The sequence below is a fragment of the Neolamprologus brichardi genome, chromosome 7 (genome assembly GCF_056152115.1).
Source record: "Neolamprologus brichardi isolate AB-2024 chromosome 7, ASM5615211v1, whole genome shotgun sequence".
In the NCBI taxonomy this organism is placed as follows: Eukaryota; Metazoa; Chordata; class Actinopteri; order Cichliformes; family Cichlidae; genus Neolamprologus; species Neolamprologus brichardi.
The window spans coordinates 39,036,535-39,056,389 of record NC_142110.1 but is presented as its reverse complement, the minus strand read 5'-3'; the positions used below and the strand labels follow the sequence as shown (position 1 = coordinate 39,056,389).

The following is a 19,855-nucleotide window of genomic DNA, read 5'->3' as shown; positions in this document are numbered from 1 at the left end:
TGACTTTTTGTTTCCCGCGCTGGGGGAGTTTTTCAGCGTTGCACCACTGATGTAACTTTCATTTCCTGATCGGTAAGGGTCACTCGCGTGACTGTGTAGTCTCAACAGAGTGTAGTTTACCAAACCTAATCTTCTAATTTTCAAACAGTCCTTTTGCAATCTTTCAGCGATGTTACGGACGCTGTGTCGGACCGGCGGCCTCATTTTGCAGGTAACTGAAACTGTCACTGTGTGCCTCCTTCGGCTTAACATCTCGTGCACCGGTTCTTTTCTGTCGCTGGTGAAATAGGTGTCATTCATCAGCGTGAGCCCGTGCGTTTAATAATCCCGATAGCACTGTATGTTTAGCGGAACACTTGCGGACATAATGATTATTTCTAGATGAAAATGAACTATTGGTTAGCTGGTAAGGCCAGAGAAAGACTTTGGTATGGTCGATTAATATGGTCACATACTGTTTACACTCAAATTGATATTTACCAATGACCTCGTTCATATATAATATGTAGAATGTGACCAAATAAGTCTAACCAAAAAATGAAAATTAAAACATAAAACAAAAATATTAACATTGATGTTTATTTAGCAACCTTAAGTTCTACAAGCTAAGATAGTCTTATGAGTCTTGGCTCAAATTCATGCAGTAATGCCACCTGTTTACATTTAAATGAATCCTCTGTAGCAGACCCAGCGGACCGTGCCGAGGTTGTGTGTTAACCCAGTTCAGCAGCGATGGGCGTCCAGCCTGCCCATGAACACCGTGGTGCTGTTTGTGCCCCAGCAGGAGGCTTGGGTGGTGGAGAGGATGGGTCGCTTCCATCGGATCTTGGAGCCGGTAAACTTTGTTGCATTTAATAGATCCCCAAAAAGCACAACAAATAGATGGTGTTCTTCCCCAAACAACATGGGCTCGATCCCCAGTTTGACCATGAACTTCATAAATTTTTATTTTGGTCAAATCAAATCATATTGCATAGAACTAAACTGCATTACAGTTACATATCCTAGCTTTCCAACTTACCACAATTACAAATACAGATCAAATACAGTTGTGATCAGAGGTCTTGTCAACACAAAGTTATTTATTTGGAGCACAGTTCTATAGTTCTATTGCCTTTAGTACCTTTTTTTTTTTCCAGTCGTACCATTGAGAAATTAGCCAAATAGGCTGCACTCTAGAGCCCTGGTTTACATAATGATGTAAAAAAACAAAACAAGATTTAGGTGCTTCAGTTTGGATTTATGTTTCTCTAATCTACATATGGTCAAATGTTTATACAGACTCAAAAATATACACAAAGGCCCACTATTATTTGCTTATCAAGTTGCACCTCGACCAGACAATTTGGATTATATTTCGATCGTATGCCATCATCACACTTGTGGCATATTTTCTTACTTTTTTTTGGTAATTAATTAATCTTCCTACTGTTTCACTTGTTGTTTGGTAGCATGATGCAATGCCAAGACCTAAGTAACTGTGTTTCATTCATAACATGTCAAATTGTTGAATGACAATAAAACTAAGTCTGATATTTGACCACTCTGCTTGCGAGAGTTAATTTAAACTGGCTGGTTTCCTGACATGGACTCAGCTTTTGTGCTCCATTCATAAATTTTCAATAGGATTAAGATTGGGGATATATAAAGCCGCTCCAGAAATGTAATGTCAATGTGTTTTATCCATTCCATAACCAGATTTGATGCGTGTTTTTCATTGTCTCTAGAGCCCTGTAAGACATCTGACTATCTTGTATTTTTGTACACTTGTTTGATGATCTTAGATTGTTCAGCTGTTTAGAAATGGCTTCAAGTTATCTTTCTAACTTGTGTAAATGTACAATTCTCCTTAGATCTTCACTGATTTCCTTGAACTTTCACATTGGTCTGAGTATTGGTCACTTCAGAGAGTGCTGTCAAACAGATCATTTTAATGCTGACAAATGGAAACTACCAGTTGTAGTCAGTCATGATGGCAGTCTTTGCCTTGTCAAGTTAAAACACATTGTAGAACCTTCAGCACCACTTATGAACACAATTAAGTGAGTGTATGTTTATATTTGAGCCCGTATGTATACATGCAATCCAACTTGAATTCACACTTGGTCACCCAATTCTCATTTGTTTAAAGTAATTAAAGATGTATGCTGTACAATCATTCCACTTCAAAGAAATCATTAAAAGGCCAAATATTACCATGTCATTCATACCATGGAAATTTTAGTGTATTTTGATAGACTACTAAAGAAACTTGCCTTTAAGCAACAATACTATAACTCATTTTGCTTTATTATTGGAACTATGTCATTAAAATTCCAAACATTATTCACTGCTGGCACACCCTGACATTTTCCCTTTTGCTATCTATAGGGTTTGAACTTCCTCATACCCATACTTGACAGAATTCGCTATGTTCAAAGTCTCAAAGAAATTGTGATTGATGTCCCAGAGCAGTCTGCAGTATCCCTAGGTAAGTAAGACACTGTTTATTTCTCATTATTCACAGGAGGACGAGCAGGCTTATTGTTTTTTTTAAACAGAATTGATTGTTTTCTCCATATTTTTATACTTTCTTTGAACTTGCAGATAATGTAACACTGCAGATTGATGGCGTGCTTTACTTAAGGATACTAGACCCTTTTAAGGTATGCTGGCAACAATTAGAACAGATCCAAATATCTTCTTGCTTATTTTTTTATTTAAAATTCACTTTATACTTTTGTTTGTTTACAGGCCAGCTACGGTGTTGAGGATCCAGAGTATGCTGTCACACAGTTGGCACAGACCACCATGCGTTCAGAACTGGGCAAACTCACATTGGACAAAGTGTTCCGAGTAAAGACAAACTGCTGTTTCATCTCATATTATTTCTCTGTTCATGAAGGGACAAGTTGTATTTTATCTTTGCATTTGTTTTTAAGGAAAGGGAGTCTCTGAATTCCAACATCGTCCATTCCATCAACCAAGCTTCAGACGAGTGGGGAATCCGTTGCCTTCGTTACGAAATCAAAGATATACACGTTCCACCTCGTGTCAAAGAGTCCATGCAGATGCAGGTGAGAGAAACAAAAGAGCTTTTTAAAGCATAATTTTTAGTTTTTAATTCACTGCACGATCTTATGGTACAAATGGATATTACATGAAAGTACAGCTTAGCCATCATTCAAGTACAGTTTATATCTTCAACAGAAAAGAGAGACCTTTTGTAGTCAAATAATTTTCTTATAATGTGTTGGTAAATTTGGTTAAGTTTAAGAGGTTTTGCACTGATTCTTAAAAACTAGAGTTCATAGTACCTTAAATAAATTATAGGTCTTCTCAGACAAGGTCAGAAACATTTTTTGCATATAGCGGTAGATATTTCAACTGTGGGGACAAGACTAAATCACTTAAATTTACAGAACAGGACACTTTATTCACCCCATGTAGGTGGAAGCTGAGCGTAAAAAGAGAGCCACGGTGCTGGAGTCTGAGGGGACAAGAGAATCAGCCATTAACGTCGCTGAGGGTCGTAAACAAGCACAGATCTTAGCCTCGGAGGGTGAAAAAGCAGAACAGATCAATAAAGCGGCTGGTAAGTGCATTTAGTTGGTTTATCACTCCAGTTTCCACAAATTATCTCACATCTTTTTGCTTTTAGAGGCTAATATGCTCCCTGTTACCTACTACTCTGCTCCGTCCAGGTGAGGCTCAAGCAGTTCTAGCCAAAGCTGAGGCCAAAGCCAAGGCCATCCGTATGTTGTCAGATGCTTTGACAGAGCAGGTAAATGTTCTTTTCCATTTTCACAGTCTGACTTACAAAAGAGTTTTCATTGGTTAATGCTTTTTTTCCCCTCTTAAATTCAGAATGGAAATGCTGCCGCTTCGCTAAGTGTAGCCGAGCAGTACGTGTCTGCTTTCTCAAACCTCGCTAAAGAGTCAAACACCATCCTTCTGCCCTCTAACACTGGTGACATTAGTGGAATGGTTTCGCAGGTATGTCTGCTATCCAATAGTCCCAACTATTGGATTTGTATGTTAACAGCTTCTAAATTATTAAGTTTACATGCCCCTAATGTTGCTTATGTTGTCTTCTTGCCACTCAGGCTATGACTATTTATAGCACGCTGGCAAAGCCAAGCATGAGGGTAACTCCAGAGGTTTTGGAGGAGAACCGTGAAGAGGCTGCGAACCCGTCGGGATCACCTCAAGAACAAAGAATTAATGAATGAACTCAAACTAATAAATGACACAGAACCAGAAGAAGCAGTTTATGTTGAAGGTCCACAGTTTGTTCTCACACAGACCTTAAAGTGACAGGACAAAAGGGAAAAATTGCCAACTTTAAAACTCTTCCGAAGCCTTGTCCTGGAGCCTGGGGGAAAAGTTACACCTTTTGTATGGGGAGTCGTAATCTTCACCGAGTATGGTTTAATTAGTGTATGTTTGAGAAAGTAACACCAGCCTCCAGCCAAATACACAGATACCAGAGTCTATCCAGCTGACGTGGATGTCAGCACAGACACGGATGCAAAAATAAGTCTCCCCTGAGCAATTTTATATTTTAATATGTTGAGCCCTTTTGACCTCTCTACCTGAGGTTTTTGTAGATTATACCATTATGTTTTCTCACTTTGCAGCCTATTTTCCATGTTTTCCCAAATAACTATATTCAGGTTCTCGGAGATTATTAATAATTATGTAATAATCAAAGCCAGCTCAGGTGAAAATATATACATAGGTATTATTTACAGAAATGGGTGACAATTCTCCCTCTTTGTGTTGATGGGACCACCAACTTTAAGTTGCTGCATGTAATGCCTGGCTGGATTCCTCACAATGTTTCTAAAAGTGTATTAATTTCACAGTTTACTACGTTTTTGGAAATATTACCCTATCGATAATAAAGCTGTATCCCCATGAAAAGGTTACATTAGAATTTCCTTTAGGAAAAAAAAAACAACTACTTTTTGAAATGATTAAGAGAGAATTTTTTTTTTTTTGTCAAAGACTAGGTAATGTCCCGTGTCAGCTCGATGATCAAAATATTCCTCTCCTCCGAGTATTTGTATTCATATCTGATGTCTTACCGGATATATTTATTAAATTTCAAGGTTCACTGCAAAGACTTGAAGTTTGTTTTGTTATTTCTGTTTTCTACAAAATAATGGAATATGAACTGGGCAACCGGGCATGTTAAGTCTGAGAAGATTTGAAAAGATGTGGTTAGATGAAATATTCGGACAAAAATGTTCAAAATATACAAACATGTTGAAAACTGTCAAATGGCTATTAAAATAAAAACAACACACCCATGCTGATTTAACAAAGTCTGCAAAAATAAATACGTTTGCCTATCTTGTTACCTGCTAAACAAGTTAACAAACATGAAAAGCGCTGTTGGTTTATTAGCCCTCTACCTTGCCTTACAGGCATAATCGTGTGTGCATAAACTGTGGGGCAGTGACTTGCACTTGGCTCTCAGCAAAAAAAAAGAAGACGAGCAGTCACCTGGGGCCTTCCTATGTGGATTGTGCATGTTTTTCCTGTACCTTGGACTGTCTTGCGTCCTCTCACAGTCTGAAAACATCTGTTAGGTTAACTGCCGATTCTGAATTGGGTGTAGAGTATGAAAACGAACTTGTGAATTCTTGAGATGGTCATTCTCACCACTACCATCTTGGTGTTTTGAAGCCAGATGTAATGAGGGGTCTGAATGTGAAACCACACGCTGGTTGATTAAATATTTGTCAATCAAAAGTTGGTAGCCAGTCTGCTTGCCCTGGCTAATTTTCCACTCAACCCTTAGAAGATCAAAATGTATTAAATGGACTCAGTGTTTCAAGATCTAAAGGCCACTTTCACAGCCACGGCCTGTGTTTGTCTTTTTACAATCACAGGTTGTGGCTATTAGAAACAACGGAGGCTTAACAAACTTGGCCAGGGTGCAACTTGCTTTTCTCCCAGTGACAGCTGAGATTGCCTTTAGTACCTCCTAGATACCCTAAATTGCATCAGTTAAGTCTAATTTGATTTTACGTTAATAAGCCAACCAATAACAACAACAAAACAATATTGTAGTAGACAACGCTATGAAATATCATTAAATTAAAATGTTTGTGACCATTATTGATATTTTATAATAACTTTTACTAAACTTATTTCTAGTCCATTCTCTTTTAAGGGTGGTTTCTCTGCAGAATTTCTGGCGTGTTTAGCAATTTTCAGAGACGCGCTAAAGCTGTTGTTCCGTATATAGGAGGTCCTGTAAGTCGCAGAGCGGGGCAAAGCAAACGTATTCATGGTGTTACACAGAAAAGCGCCCGCCGTGTTCTTTCCACGCTAAGGTTCCTTTCATCCACCAGTCATCTAATCTCATTGTACCGGAGTCCCAATGAAGGTGAGCGTGTTGCTCCGCTCTCTGTTTACCTGAGGCACCGGTGCTCCTGTGTTGTTAATACACACATTCACCCCCAACGTCCGGCCGGGAGAGGACGAAAACTAGCTGCCACAAGGTCAGTGACAAAAGGCGAAGCGAGCTAGCTTCTGCTAACAGCGTTAACTTAACCGTCATTCATGTTAGCCACCTGTGCGACTCAACTGCAAAAGAGGTTTTAGTTGGAGCTTAAAATTTCAGTCACCTTACACGTTACCGGAATTATTTTCTTCTATAACAGGTGTAGCTCACAGGCAGCTGTTCCTCTCATTTTTGTGTGTTTGTTACCTCTATGTAAACCAAATGTTCCTGTATTTCACCTGACCTGCTCTTACCTGTGCATGTAGGATGAAGGGGCTGCCTGTGCTGTCCCTGCTCCTCTGGATGTGTGCGGTGTTCTTTGTGGGCATCTACCTGTTCGTGGGTGGATTTTTGCTGGTCAGGTTGGAGGTTAACAGAACCAGCACCTGCGGAGACGTGCTCGAGCCCGGAGAGGAGCCGGTGGACTTCTGTCGAGCTCAGCCGCGCTTCCGCAAGGTTGTTCTTCTCATTATCGACGCCCTGAAGATCGACTTCGCCCGGTATGACTCCGACAAGACGGCACCACGACCTTATGAGAATAAGCTACCTGTGCTGGAAGAGACAGTGTCATCCAGGCCTTTACAAAGCCGCCTGTACCCCTTTCGTGCTGACCCACCTACGACCACCATGCAGAGGATCAAGGGGTTCACGACTGGATCTTTGCCGACGTTTGTAGATGTAGGTAACAACTTTGCATCCAGTGCCATCTTGGAGGACAATCTTATTCACCAGTTTGGACAAGCAGGTGAGTTATTACAAGTGTCTGTAAATTATAAAAATATAATTCATTCATGTAAAGAGCTTTATGGGAAACATACAGATGAGGACAACGTTATGGGATGTAGAGATTTTCAGCAAAGCATTTATAAACAATAGCCTCCCAGAAAACAGACCTCTTTATTGAGCCATAGCACAAACCACTGCTGTGCAATAATGGGCTTTAACTTTGTAATGGTCAAAGCTTGTAAAATCAAGGTAAAACTTAGGGTTATCTATTACATTACACACAATATGACAACTGGGCCGTCACTTGAGAAAGCATCGTGCCAAAAACAAACAAACAACAAAATTGTTTAGACTATTTGGTGTCAAAAACTTAAGTGAAATGTGAAGAGAGTCGCAGATTACAGAACAAGCCTTGCAGAGGTAGGAAGTGAATAATTTTAAAGACTCTGGGGAAAAACTAGTGAGTGATGTGTCTAAAGACCCCAAAACAACTGCCAAGACACCCATGACTGATTCAACCAAGTTAGGAAGCCAGTAAAACCGGGTCTAGGTAATCTCTTTGTCTTCCAACACAACAGCATCCCAAAAGATGCATCGTTCCTGATGAACAACCTACTCTAGAAGAAGTAAATAAAAATTACTGACCTGCACAAAGACTCTGACTTGAATCTCATTAAAAATCTGTGGATTGTATTGAAGCCCAAGGGCAATGCCAGAAGACCATAAAATCTGGAGGAGCTCGACAGATTTGTCAAAGAAGAATCAGTTAGGATTGCTCAGAAGACTTGTGAGCTTTGCTGAAAACTACAACAGATGACCACAGGCTGTTATCTGGCAAAAAGGATAAATAATCAACTATTAGCATCAGGAGGCTAATAATTTTGACCCTAATAGTGTTTCGTTTTGTTTCTGTGGGCAAAGTAAAATAATATAAGCATCAACGATTCTCTGCTTATCTGTAGACATGCTCTTTTGTGCCTGGCAATACCACAAATCTAGGACTTTTAAAACCAGAAAACCAACTGTGCCATCTGATTTTGCTCATATAAATCTTTCTGTCTCTCAACAGGCAAACGAGTGGTGTTTATGGGTGACGACACTTGGGAGAGTCTTTTTCCTAAGAAGTTTTACCGCTCTCTGCCCTTCCCTTCTTTTAATGTCAAGGATCTGCACACTGTGGATAACGGGATTCTCCAGCACCTCTACAACACTAGTATGTAGTTATTTAATATGCATTTGTTGTGCAATTAAAACCTACATTTAACAAATAGCCTCTGTTGCTAGGAAACTGTGCAAAATCAAAATAATTTTGCACCAACACTTAAGATAAGATAAGATGACCTTTATTAGTCCCACAGGTCCCACAGGTGGGAAACTTGTTTATGCGGTTGATGTATTTGTGTTTCATCTCCTTTCGTTTGTCTCTTGCTGTTGGTTTTAATAGTGGTGGGTGATGACTGGGATGTCCTAGTCGCTCATTTCCTTGGAGTCGATCACTGTGGTCACAGGTTTGGCCCGGATCACCCAGCCATGGCTGACAAACTCACGCAGATGGATGGAGTCATCAGGTCAGGCAGTAGTACAGCTGCTACATGCTTGTTTCACACCATTATCCAGATGCAGCTGGATCATCAGCTGTTGCCACAGTGCACTTGTAGTGCTGTAGATATGTCATGATACCAGCACTATTATTGTTATTGTTGGCCCAGATCAAGCAGTTGAGCATTAGAAAGCACCTGGCACGACCTGTGAAAACTCTGCTTTTCTTCTAGGTCTGTGATTGATCGTCTGCAGAATGACACACTCTTGGTGGTGATGGGAGATCACGGAATGACAGATACTGGAGATCATGGTGGAGAAAGTCAGAAAGAGACTGATGCTGCCATCTTCCTCTACAGTCCTTCTCCCATGTTTCATGGACCCCCATCACAGGTGGGTAGAATGCACCTTTTGAAACAGTCACAGCAGGACAGTAGGATTAATTCTTATTTAAAACACAACCAATTCTACATCACTTGACTTTGTATAAAATATAAAAAATTAACAGTGAAGACATACTGTCATAATCAAAACAAATCACTATTGTATGTTAACAAAGAAATTGCTAAATGACAGTTTTGGCCCAAGTGTATACAATATCCATCAATTCATTTTGTGCTGCTTTTCTGGGTAGCAAGAGCAGCAATGCAAGCAGAGATGACTAGGCCTCATTCTCTAGCTTTCCTGGTGAGACACAGAGGTGTTCCAGAGCCAGCTCAGACACGCACAATCTTCATCCTGTCCTGGGCCTACCCTGGGGTCTCCTCCGAGTAGGAGTTCCTAATCAAGGAAGCTACCAGGAGGCATCCTAGTTAGATGCCTGAACAGTCTCACCTTGCTCCTTCTGGTGTCAAGGAGTAGAAGCTTTATGCTGAGCCCATCCTAAATGACAGAGGTCTTCAACCCTATCTCCAAGACACCCTTTTGAGGAAGCTCATTTCTGCCTCTTATAGTCTTGATGTAATTTTTGTGGTCACTACCCAGGGCTTGTTCCCATAGATGACGGTGGGATCCATGAGTAAATTCAGGGTTCAGCCCCCTGTTTATGACAACAGACTGGTACAGTCGATCGTGGGCGATCGGGGCGATCGTGGCTCAAGAGTTGGGAGCTCGCCTTGTAATCGGAAGGTTGCCGGTTCGAGCCCCAGCTCGGACAGTCTCGGTTGTTGTGTCCTTGGGCAAGACACTTCACCTACCGCCTACTGGTGTTGGCCAGAAGGGCCGATGGCGCGATATGGCAGCCTCGCTTCTGTCAGTCTGCCCCAGGGCAGCTGTGGCTACAACTGTAGCTTGCCTCCACCAGTGTGTGAATGTGAGAGTGAATGGGTGGATGACTGGACGTGTAAAAAAGCGCTTTGGGGTCCCTAGGCGGGACTAGTAAAAGCGCTATACAAATACAGGCCATTTACCATTTACCATTTACAGCATCTGCATTGCTGTGGACACTGCACCAATCTGTACAACGTCTGCTCCTCTCTCGCGTCCACTTGAGGCACTAGATCATTCCCACTGATATACATAGTATAGTGACCAGTGCTTATATCAGTAATTTAACTATCTAAAAGAGCTGCTGAAAACTGCTGTAAAAGTCAGTTTAATTCAGAGTGAGAGTTGAGCACAGAACAAGAAGTTATGAGAGCACACTCATCATATTGTATCCCAGTAATGGGCAGTCACATGCTTAGTGGTAAGAACGTTTCACTCTTGTTGCTTTTCAGACCAACGTCATCAGTTCAGTCCACAAATGAGTTAAAAAGGAAGAACAAAGTCAAGTCAAATGTATAACTAACACAACTGCTTTCAGTTACTTGTGTGTTTGTCTTTATCCTGTCTGCAAAGGCACATTTGCGACATGTCGATCTCTCAGAATCATTGCTGTAATAAAAACATAAAGCATTAAACCACTGATGCATGCCCATTTCTGTTCACGCTTGGCTGTGCAGTTCCCAGAATCCATTAAATTGATGCTGGCAGGTGGTCTCCGCCTTTTTTTCATAGATAAAAGTGGATCTCACACTAGAAAAGAGAGCTCAAGCACGGATTTCCATAATTGCAGCCTAACTGGAGAGCTATATCATATGCTGTGGAAAGTCATTAGATGCAAGAGAGAAATTACACTGCTATTTAAAAAAAAAGCAGAACTTAGACACTTTTTTTTTTCTTCCCCCAAGGCATTTTTGCCACTGCTAGGAAATATTGCTGTTATGAAGCAGAACCCTGATTTAAGAAAGGCTACAAGATAAAATATCACTCACTGAGTTCAACTGACAACCCAGCCTTGGAACACATACAAGTTATTTTGCTATGTGCTAAAAATATTTACTTCAAAATACCCCCCCCCCCCCCATTTATTTCCCAGAATGAACCAGATGTGGTGCCACAGACTGACCTGGTGCCCACCCTGGCTCTGCTACTAGGAGTTCCTATTCCATACAGTAATGTTGGGCAGGTTCTCTTGCCTTTATTTCCACCGCACGAGCAGACAGAAGGTGCAGTTGGAGGTCTCAGCCAGCTGGAGGCACTGTGGATCAACACAAAACAGGTATGCTGCTCATCAAAGAACTGTCTAGAACACTTTTCGAGCATCTGTACACAGAAAAATGTTTTTATATATTCGCATATCCTGGAGCCTTTTCAGGAGTTGTTGTTTTTATGGTTTGTGTGTTAAATTTTATCTCTGTTTCTGAAGGTCAACCGTTTCCTGGAGACTTACTCTGGCATGGCCAAAGACATCCCACCAGAGAGCCTCTCTCGGCTGAAGAGTGAATTTTCCCTCTTGTCTTCTGAGTTTCTCAGCACTGTTAGAGAGGGTCGTTCACCCTCCCCGCAGCTAGCCTCTTCTCTGCAGGCTTACCTCACCTCTGTCAGAGACACCTGCCGAGCCACCTGGGCCCGATTTAACCCACTGAAGATGGCGGCAGGCTTAGCCATCCTGGCATTTGCTTGTCTGATGTGTTTCATCTTGTCTGAACTGTCTCTAGTGCTGATCAGGGAGAACGGTCCATTACTGAAGGCCCCAGTTGTTGTGTCACTGACAGTAGGGGTTAGTGTGGCTGCTGCTCAGCTGCTCATACGGGGCTACATTGAGGTGATGTGGTGCCTTGCAGCTGCTGCTTTCAGCTCTGAACTCCTTTTCCTTTGGCGTTCACGCCAACTGAGCACCTCTACAGTGTCAAAAAACGGAACCAAAGCTCCAAAGCGTGTTAGCTGGCTGACCCTGCATCACCTCCTTGTCCCCTCTCTCTTGTTTCCACTCCTTCGCTGTGCCTCTCTGCTCTCAGACAGCTATGTGATTGCAGAAGGACGGGTTGTGACATTTTTGGTGTTATCCCTGGCCCTATGCATTCCCATCCATCTCAACTGGGATGGCCTACTTCTGCCCCCGAGCCATGACCTGTTGAAGTCTGCTGGGCTGCTGCCTGCCCCAGCTTTGTCTCCATCAGCTGTGAGGAAGGAAAGCAGCACCCTTCTAGCCTGCTTAGGACTACTTGTTGGCAGCCTCTACCTCTCCCTCTCGTTCCACGGCTGTCGGGAAGAGCAGGGCTCCTGCCAGCCGTCTGCATTTCTTTCCCCTCTTTCCCGGTTGCAGGACAACCAGCTGAAGAACCTCCATTATGTCCTCGCTGTCATTTCCCTTGGCTTGTGGACATATCTGCTAAGATGCTTTCTCTGCCACTATGGTAATCTGAACTCATCAGGCGGGACGGTGTTTACAGCTCGCTGGATCCTACCGCTGCTGTCTGTGTGCCTGGGGCTCCACTGGGCTGTTAGCGCCACTCCGGAGGACAGCTTCAGGAATCTGGCTGAGCTGATTCACTTGGCACAGCTGGCCCTCCCCAGGGTTGCCTTCTGTCTGCTGGGACTGGGGCTTTTCCTGATCTGGTTAGACCCCCTCACTGTGTTCGTGAAGACTAGGACTCAGGCTTCAGCCAAAAGTTTGACTCTACCCACACCCCGTTATCGAGCAAGCATTGGCATCAGCCCCCAAGCTGAGCTGCACCACCTTATCCCACAGATCTATCAGCGTATGCGTCGTTCCCTAGATGATGGCGACCTGAGTGGGGCCAGCGAAGTGGACAACAGGCCTGCTGTGGAGGCCTACGGACTTGGAACAGTCTATTCTGCTCCTTTGCTGTTGTTTAGTGGGTTGCTGGGAATTGGTCTGCTGCTGTTGCACCCAGAGGGCATGGCTCTGTCTTTCCTCCTGCTGCTACTAGAAACGGGAGCTCTGTTGCACATTCACGCCTCGTCTACTACGCTTAGTGGCCTGCATGGAAAGTATTCTGGTAAGATGTTTGCATCGCATCTTTTAATTAATTTATTTTTAAGCCTATCAGGTTCCAGGTCTTAATCAGCTCACTGACTTCTCATTCTCCCCCCTCAGGTGGGTTTAATGTGCCTTGGACCCCAGTAGTGCTCTGGTCCCTGGCTGCCACGCAGTTCTTCCACGCTACAGGTCATTTACCCACCTTCCCCTCTATCCAGTGGGGTGCTGCCTTTGTGGGATTTCCTGAAGGACACACAGGGACCATACTCCCTGCCTCACTGGTTACTCTTAATACTTTTGCTTCACACATTCTTTTTGCAGGTAGGAACCAGAGAAGCAAAAATAAATGTTATTGTTTAAAGAAAAGGAAAGAAGTCATCATCCATTAGGCAAAGAAGGTTATTCTGTGAAACTAATGGGATTAATTTCATTAATTTGTGAAAAACAGGAAAAGAATCATCATTTTACCTGTTTAAACCTTTACAGTATAATTGAAAATATATAAAATATCAGTGAACCCGTATGACACTTTCAGTCCTTTTTATTTAGTCATATTTGTAGTTTGTTACACATTTCAGTTTTAAATGATAAACAAAAACTTAAAAGTTATGTGATTCAATAGAATGATAAAAAAAAATTCTAAAAAGCAGTTAAGTTAAATAAAGCAGCTTTGTGAAACAGTTTCCTCAGTGCTTAAAATGAATTGTGAGCTTGTGAAACGATGAGTTGTTGTTGTTGTTGTTATTTCTCTTTGTCTTCAGTGAGTTGTCCATTGCTAATGTTCTGGCCCCTGGTTTGCGAGGTGCGTGGGAGCAGAGGACGAGCCTGTGGGGACAACGGAGAGGATGCTGTGATGGAGATGAGGCTGAGAGAAAACCCTCAGCTGTTCAGCTCTGCTCTTCTGCAACTCTCAACACGCTACCTCCTTATTCACGGAGCACAGGTATGTCCACAGACCTAGACCATTTAAGGCATATGTGAGCTGGAAAGGTCTTTCCTCAGTAGCATGTTTGATTTCTGTTGTATTCCTTTGTTGTCTTTTTTTTTTTTTAATTTTTTTTTATTTTAATTTAGTTCTGTTATACTTATGAGTAGCAGTATCACATCACACCACTCAGTCTGTCTGCTCACTTCATAGGTCTTTGCCTCAGTCTGTGCAGCTGCTATACTCAGGAGACACCTAATGGTGTGGAAGGTTTTCGCACCCAAGTAAGTGCCTGAATGGATTTTCCAGCTCATACAAACTCACTGACAGTAAAGGCTTTTTGAGGATATGGATACAGGATCACCGCTGATTTTGAACTTTCAGTGAACACACAGTGTTGAATGCCGGTCCATTTTTCTACTGTGATATCCATACATTTACATCTAGGTTTTGAATGTGGTGTCCTGTTTTGTTTTTTTTTTTATAATAAGTTGGTGGCTTGAAAATATTAAAAGGATAGAGGTAATAATAATAAACTTGGTAGATCTTGGGGAAAAGAGTAATAGTCTTGGTTCTTTTTATCCTATGATCTATTTAATGTCCGAAGGATTTGCTGGAGCTTAATTTGGACTTGTTTAAACCTTTGTGTCTCTTCTGTTTTGTCTTTTCAGGTTAATGTTTGAGGCCTCAGGGTTTCTGGTGAGCAGCGTGTTCCTGCTGATTGGGGTCACATTAGTGCTGAGAGTAGATGTGGCTGTGGGCCAGTGGTTTAAAAGACTCATCCCAGATGTGTCCAGGTAGCGAAGGCACTGCTGCTGCAGCTGCTGCCTACTGGCACCCACCTGAGCTCACTGTGCCCCAGAGGAAATGGACGTGGTGGTCACTAAACAAGATTTGTTTTTTCTTTTTCTTTTTTTAGAAAAAATGTTGCCAATAGTGATAAGGAAACCCCACTAACATGTCATCTGGCATGTCATACTGTGATTCCTGAGGGCTATGTTGTACATCACTGACCCTGAGGAACTTTCATATATTGAATCTCAGATTGACTAAATGTGGAGCGTTGGGACCTTTTTATATAGCAGTTTGATTGAACAACCCCAGGAATGGGATGAAGAACTGATAAAGGACTTTGAGACCCCCCTGTTGATTCTGTTCATCTGGGTGTAGCGTTTTTAGTGGGAGAAATGTTTCATCACTCAACCAAGTGACTTTTTCGGTGTCAGCTGACTGCAGGTTTTCCAACCTCATAAACAGTACATTTGCACGATGACTGAAACTAGCCCGCCGAATGAACAATGAACTCTGAGGTTAGTTCCTTGATCAATAATATGCAAATTGTCATGACCATTGATCAACAACCACTGATCACTGAGTACCATTCACAGAGAGTTGGGAAATGGCTCCAATCACAGCATTGTACGATGGTGAAAGATGTACCCTTAGGCCTCCTCAATTCAGAGATGGTTTTTCCCTTTTCAGTGGGCTGGTTTCAGTCATTGTGCAAATGTACTGTTTAGGGTTGGGGAATCCTGCAGTCAGCTGAGACTAAAGAAGTCACTTGGATGATTGGCAAAACGTTTCTCCCACTGAAGACGCTAAGTCCAGATGAACAGAATCAACATTTTGGGATATACTTTTAGATGCATCGAGACTTTGAGGCCCCTTTAAATTTGCATTTGGATAGAGAGATAACATCTGTTAGGTGTTTTTGAATGTTTCTTGTAAACCTTCCTAACGTATGGATAAAACCTTCAAGAACATTTGAAATCAGTCTTGCAAGTGGTTCATAAGTGTTTGAAAAACAACACCATATCCATAGAGTTTACACACTCTAATTGCCTGGCCAATACATCTGGCCCTTTTAATATGCATTTCTTTTTGTTCCCCCTTTAAAAAATAATTGCAGCTGCCATACATTTATATGCAATGTAGCAGCTGATTTGACAGTCTACTATGATGGGAAAACACCTGTGAAATGAAGAATTTTCTACTTGGTAAAGTGGCATTTAAATTTACTCCCTTTTTTCTGCATTCATGGGTGGGTGACGGTTCAGCTTGTCTCCTTTCTTTGTGGGCTTTAATATGTGGCTTTTCACATACAGTGAGACCACAAAAGCAAAACTGCCCATCAGTGTTTGGAGCTACTTTGTGATCACTCTGGAAGCAGGTTCTCTCTTTTTCTTTAAGTGCATTACAGCAGGTTGCTAATGTAAAATAACTGTTCTCATGTTTATATGTATGTATTGTTTTATTCAATGCCATGAATTAACCAGTGTTTCTGGTTACTGCCAATTTGTATACAGTTCTGGGTTCTTAATTAGTCAGTCTTTATTTTTTGTAAGTTTTTGATTCTTTACTGTAATGCATAATTATAATTGTTTTGTTTTCCTTTTTTTCCCCTCTCTTTTTTTAAAATCACTGGCATTTTTTTCTAATCTCAAATCAGTGTTGTTTTTAATTAGACCTCACACACTTTTACCCACAAATAGGTGCCTGGCTTTAATCAATGCCTTTTTTTGTGTGTATGATGTCATTCAAACCAAGACCTCTTGGGACAACAAATGTGTTTTTTTTTCCTCTTCTTTTTCTGTACATGTCGGAGTCAGTATCCAGTATAGGATCCGTTACTGTACTGCAGCTGTAGTCAGCCAACTAATGGTATTGAAGGAATGTCAAGCTGCATGACAATACTACTGAGTCCCTCATGCTGCTGCTGTATGGGAGGGATGAGCCCAAGTAATGGTTTGGTTTGGTTGTATGATGCGGCACATCTGTATCTGTTTTTAAACTTTAATATATAAATAACTGGTTAATTAAAATGATTTTACATTCTGTAAAAATTCTAATAAAATTTTTCTACTTGACATCTTAGTCTGAATATAATTTGGACTTAAAATTATTAGAAGCATCCAGATTTGTCTGTTTATTCCCTGTTGTGATTTGTGATGCTTAATCTATGTTTCATCTTTGAGATTATTTATAGTAGAATTGGAAACTATTTATGCGGTCCATATAAGTAGGATTTAATGACTGGTTTATTGAACCAAGGACTTGATGGAGGAGAAAGTTGCTGCCATATTTCAATGCCCATCAGTTAAGGTGCTTCATTCATTATTAACTGGGGCTTTCTGCATATTCTAGTGCCCATAACTCTTGACTTGTTGAAATTCTCCCTTGTCCATTTTTTCCTAAATCCTCTTTCATGAAATTATAAACACACACACACGAATGTGCAACCTTAAATCAATGAAAATGTGTGTGTGTTTATATATATTTCATGACGATGTTTCACAACGTTGGGTTTTCCTTTTGTCTTTGTTTTCCACTAGACAGTTTAACACAAAGTGTACCTCAAAGGAAATTCAGCCAGTTAAAATTGAACTGCATGAGTGACCAAAGAATTACTATCATCAAAAAGACCCTAAGGAGCAGATTGTGTACAGCTAATTAAAAAGCACCTTCTCAAAGTAAAAAAAAAAAAAAAAGAAAAAGAAAAATCAAAACCCCTCTCTAAGATTATTTCCAAGTCATTGTTGTGAATCTACAGCTTTTCTACTAAAGATATGTCATTCTTATTTTGTGCTATGTTGCCATGAAAAGCTCACTTACTTCACCTGAAAAACTTTATATTTACTTTTCAAATGATCAATGAACTAACGATTTATTAACTATGGCCCATGGGAAGGCAAAGTTGTACTTGAGTTTATAAGTATAACACCAGATACATATACTTCTTGTGTGAGGGCACAGTGTAATGGCTGTGCTGACTGTGTGTTGGATTGGACCCCCTTCTTGTGGTGAACACATCTGCCATTACTGAGAAAATAACAAGTTCAAATAGGCTAGTTACGACATAGCAAGAAATGTCAATAACATCATGTGTTCAACAGAAAAGGCAGATAAAATCCAACTAGAAACAATACCATTATCTCCAACACAGCCAAGTAGAACAGCTGCAGCTGCGCTCACAGAAAATAGAAGTTTTCTGTGGTAGTTTGATTTTTTCTTTGAAAGGAGGAGGCTTGCGACTTGTCTGGGGAATCCCCTGTCTCATGGCCCTATGGTAGCTGGAATAGGCTCCAGCATGCTCCAGGAACCCTTAACTTGATAAGCAGAAGGCGATGGATTAATGGTGGAAGGAAAATATGCTGTGTAGGAACAAACAAGTAGTCCACAGAAATAGGGTAAAGGGTAACATGTTGTCTGCATAGATTCAATTCATCAGCAGGGTAATTCATCTATGAGTCCACTTGAGTGGAGGTTTGGTGTAGTGTTAACCAGCCAATTCTAAGACAAGTAATTTGAGACTTAACTCTGTTTATGAGCTACTGGATGGCTCAAGCCACAAATACAACCAACATAATAGCGTGCCATCTTCAAGTAAAACCCCAAATAGGGATTCTGAGTAGAAGACTGAATATCAACCTCTTTTGGCCAAATAAAGCAAAATTTGGAATTGCAATACTGTGTACCACGTTACCAAGGAAATGCAGGAGTATTTAATTATTAGTGAGTTTAAATACTCATAAAACTGTTAACAGTGGTGCTAATAATATGGCCTTATTTCCTGCAACAAGATGAAGAGGATGAGAAGAAGAAGTGTAACATTTGGAGTCATTTTTCTCATCATTTTGTTGATGCTGACTGATTGCCTGAAAAATGCACTGTCCAACATAAGCCCTCTGTTCACGATTTACTGTTTGTTATTTTGTGTAGAAACAATGAGTTGCCCTCTAAAAATGGACAATATATCAATAGCTGGTCATAAACATAAAACAACGTGAAAAACACTTTATTGTAAAATCCATCAAGGCACTGCTGTAGATGTTGAAGCTCATTATTATGGTTTTGAACGGGGGAAAACTGTTATGGCCACACAGCTGCTGAACATATCACCAAGCTTTTATTCTAAGCATCGTTACTGCTTTAATCATCCGTATCTGTTCTTTGGACAACAATAGTCACATTTCAGCTGGCATCAAATATTAAAGTCTGACCAAGTCGCATTATGAGGATGAAAAGAAAATCTTCTAGCTGGCCTCTGATGTTTGTGCTTCGAGTTCACAAGAAAGGGCTTCATCTTTTCCGCGGGGGACCAGAAATAAAATTGTTTTGATGATATTCATCATCCCTTTCAGAAGCTGCTTTAATGAGGATGAAAAGGGTGCAGAGTTTCTGAAGTTGCTGAATGTAATGGAGGACCATTTATGGCCATTATGCCACTTAGGGTTCACTTGTTAGATCTGTAGAGGAACATTTTGAGGAAACATACTTGGCTTTTGAAAAATGCCAAGAAAATTAGCAGGTTAAAAAAAAAAAAAAAAGAAATAATAAAGCATGGATTTTATGTGTTGAATGTTTTTTTTTTATCAAATTAAGGTTTAAATGCTTGACTTGAGAATTCAGCATCATCAGCCGTAGTAACCCAGGTTTAGATGAAGATGTGGAGTGAAGCTGTCTTTGTTTCTGCTGCTGCAGGCTTAGATGGAAACTCATCAACAGAAGGAAATGGGAGATGGGAGAGAACATTACAGTGTATGTCACCTCTGGGAGGAAATAAGCTTCCTGAACTGTCAGTGAACCACCAGTTACAACCCACAGCTGAGGACTCTGCTGTTTGCTTGATTGATGCCGTGACGAAGGAGAAGGGACGCCTGAACAGAGACAGATTAGCAGAGTCAAAGACAGCACGGTGAATGTGCATCAGCACTAGCAAAACGAACTCAAACACAGGAAAGAGCGCCCATGCATCTCCCAGAAAAGGAAAGGAGATTTAGTTATTTTTTGAAAACTATGATGGTAAAGGGACTGGTTCTCACACAGCAATTTTCTACTTTGCTTGAGCACTCAAAATGCTTTATGCTACAAGTCACATTCACCCATTCACACCCACAATCAT

The 19,855-nt window shown here is 41.1% G+C and overlaps 2 protein-coding genes across 2 annotated transcripts; both read left to right on the top strand.

The window, feature by feature from the left end:
• Positions 1–39: 39 nt before the first annotated feature.
• On the top strand, positions 40–4,245 carry stoml2 (stomatin (EPB72)-like 2). The gene is made up of 11 exons (XM_006795602.3): positions 40–72; positions 168–211; positions 683–835; positions 2,371–2,470; positions 2,587–2,645; positions 2,734–2,835; positions 2,922–3,056; positions 3,430–3,574; positions 3,684–3,763; positions 3,847–3,975; positions 4,086–4,245. The coding sequence occupies exons 2-11, from the start codon at positions 170–172 to the stop codon at positions 4,209–4,211; spliced, it is 1,071 nt and encodes a 356-aa protein (XP_006795665.1). The 5' UTR covers positions 40–72; positions 168–169; the 3' UTR covers positions 4,212–4,245.
• A 2,086-nt stretch (positions 4,246–6,331) lies between these two features.
• On the top strand, positions 6,332–16,794 carry pigo (phosphatidylinositol glycan anchor biosynthesis, class O). The gene is made up of 11 exons (XM_006795603.3): positions 6,332–6,494; positions 6,763–7,241; positions 8,292–8,435; positions 8,667–8,790; positions 8,995–9,154; positions 11,121–11,303; positions 11,451–13,047; positions 13,146–13,349; positions 13,790–13,971; positions 14,167–14,237; positions 14,625–16,794. The coding sequence occupies exons 2-11, from the start codon at positions 6,764–6,766 to the stop codon at positions 14,752–14,754; spliced, it is 3,273 nt and encodes a 1,090-aa protein (XP_006795666.1). The 5' UTR covers positions 6,332–6,494; position 6,763; the 3' UTR covers positions 14,755–16,794.
• The last annotated feature ends 3,061 nt before the right edge of the window (positions 16,795–19,855 follow it).

Excerpts from the sequence above, each read along its gene's own strand:
- pigo (XM_006795603.3), top strand. The coding sequence starts at position 6,764 with ATGAAGGGGCTGCCTGTGCTGTCCCTGCTCCTCTGGATGTGTGCGGTG. Across the intron at positions 13,350-13,789 it reads TTCACACATTCTTTTTGCAG|TGAGTTGTCCATTGCTAATG; the intron begins GTAGGAACCAGA and ends CTTTGTCTTCAG. Across the intron at positions 14,238-14,624 it reads TGGAAGGTTTTCGCACCCAA|GTTAATGTTTGAGGCCTCAG; the intron begins GTAAGTGCCTGA and ends TTGTCTTTTCAG.
- stoml2 (XM_006795602.3), top strand. The coding sequence starts at position 170 with ATGTTACGGACGCTGTGTCGGACCGGCGGCCTCATTTTGCAG. Across the intron at positions 3,575-3,683 it reads ACAGATCAATAAAGCGGCTG|GTGAGGCTCAAGCAGTTCTA; the intron begins GTAAGTGCATTT and ends TGCTCCGTCCAG. Across the intron at positions 3,764-3,846 it reads CAGATGCTTTGACAGAGCAG|AATGGAAATGCTGCCGCTTC; the intron begins GTAAATGTTCTT and ends TCTTAAATTCAG.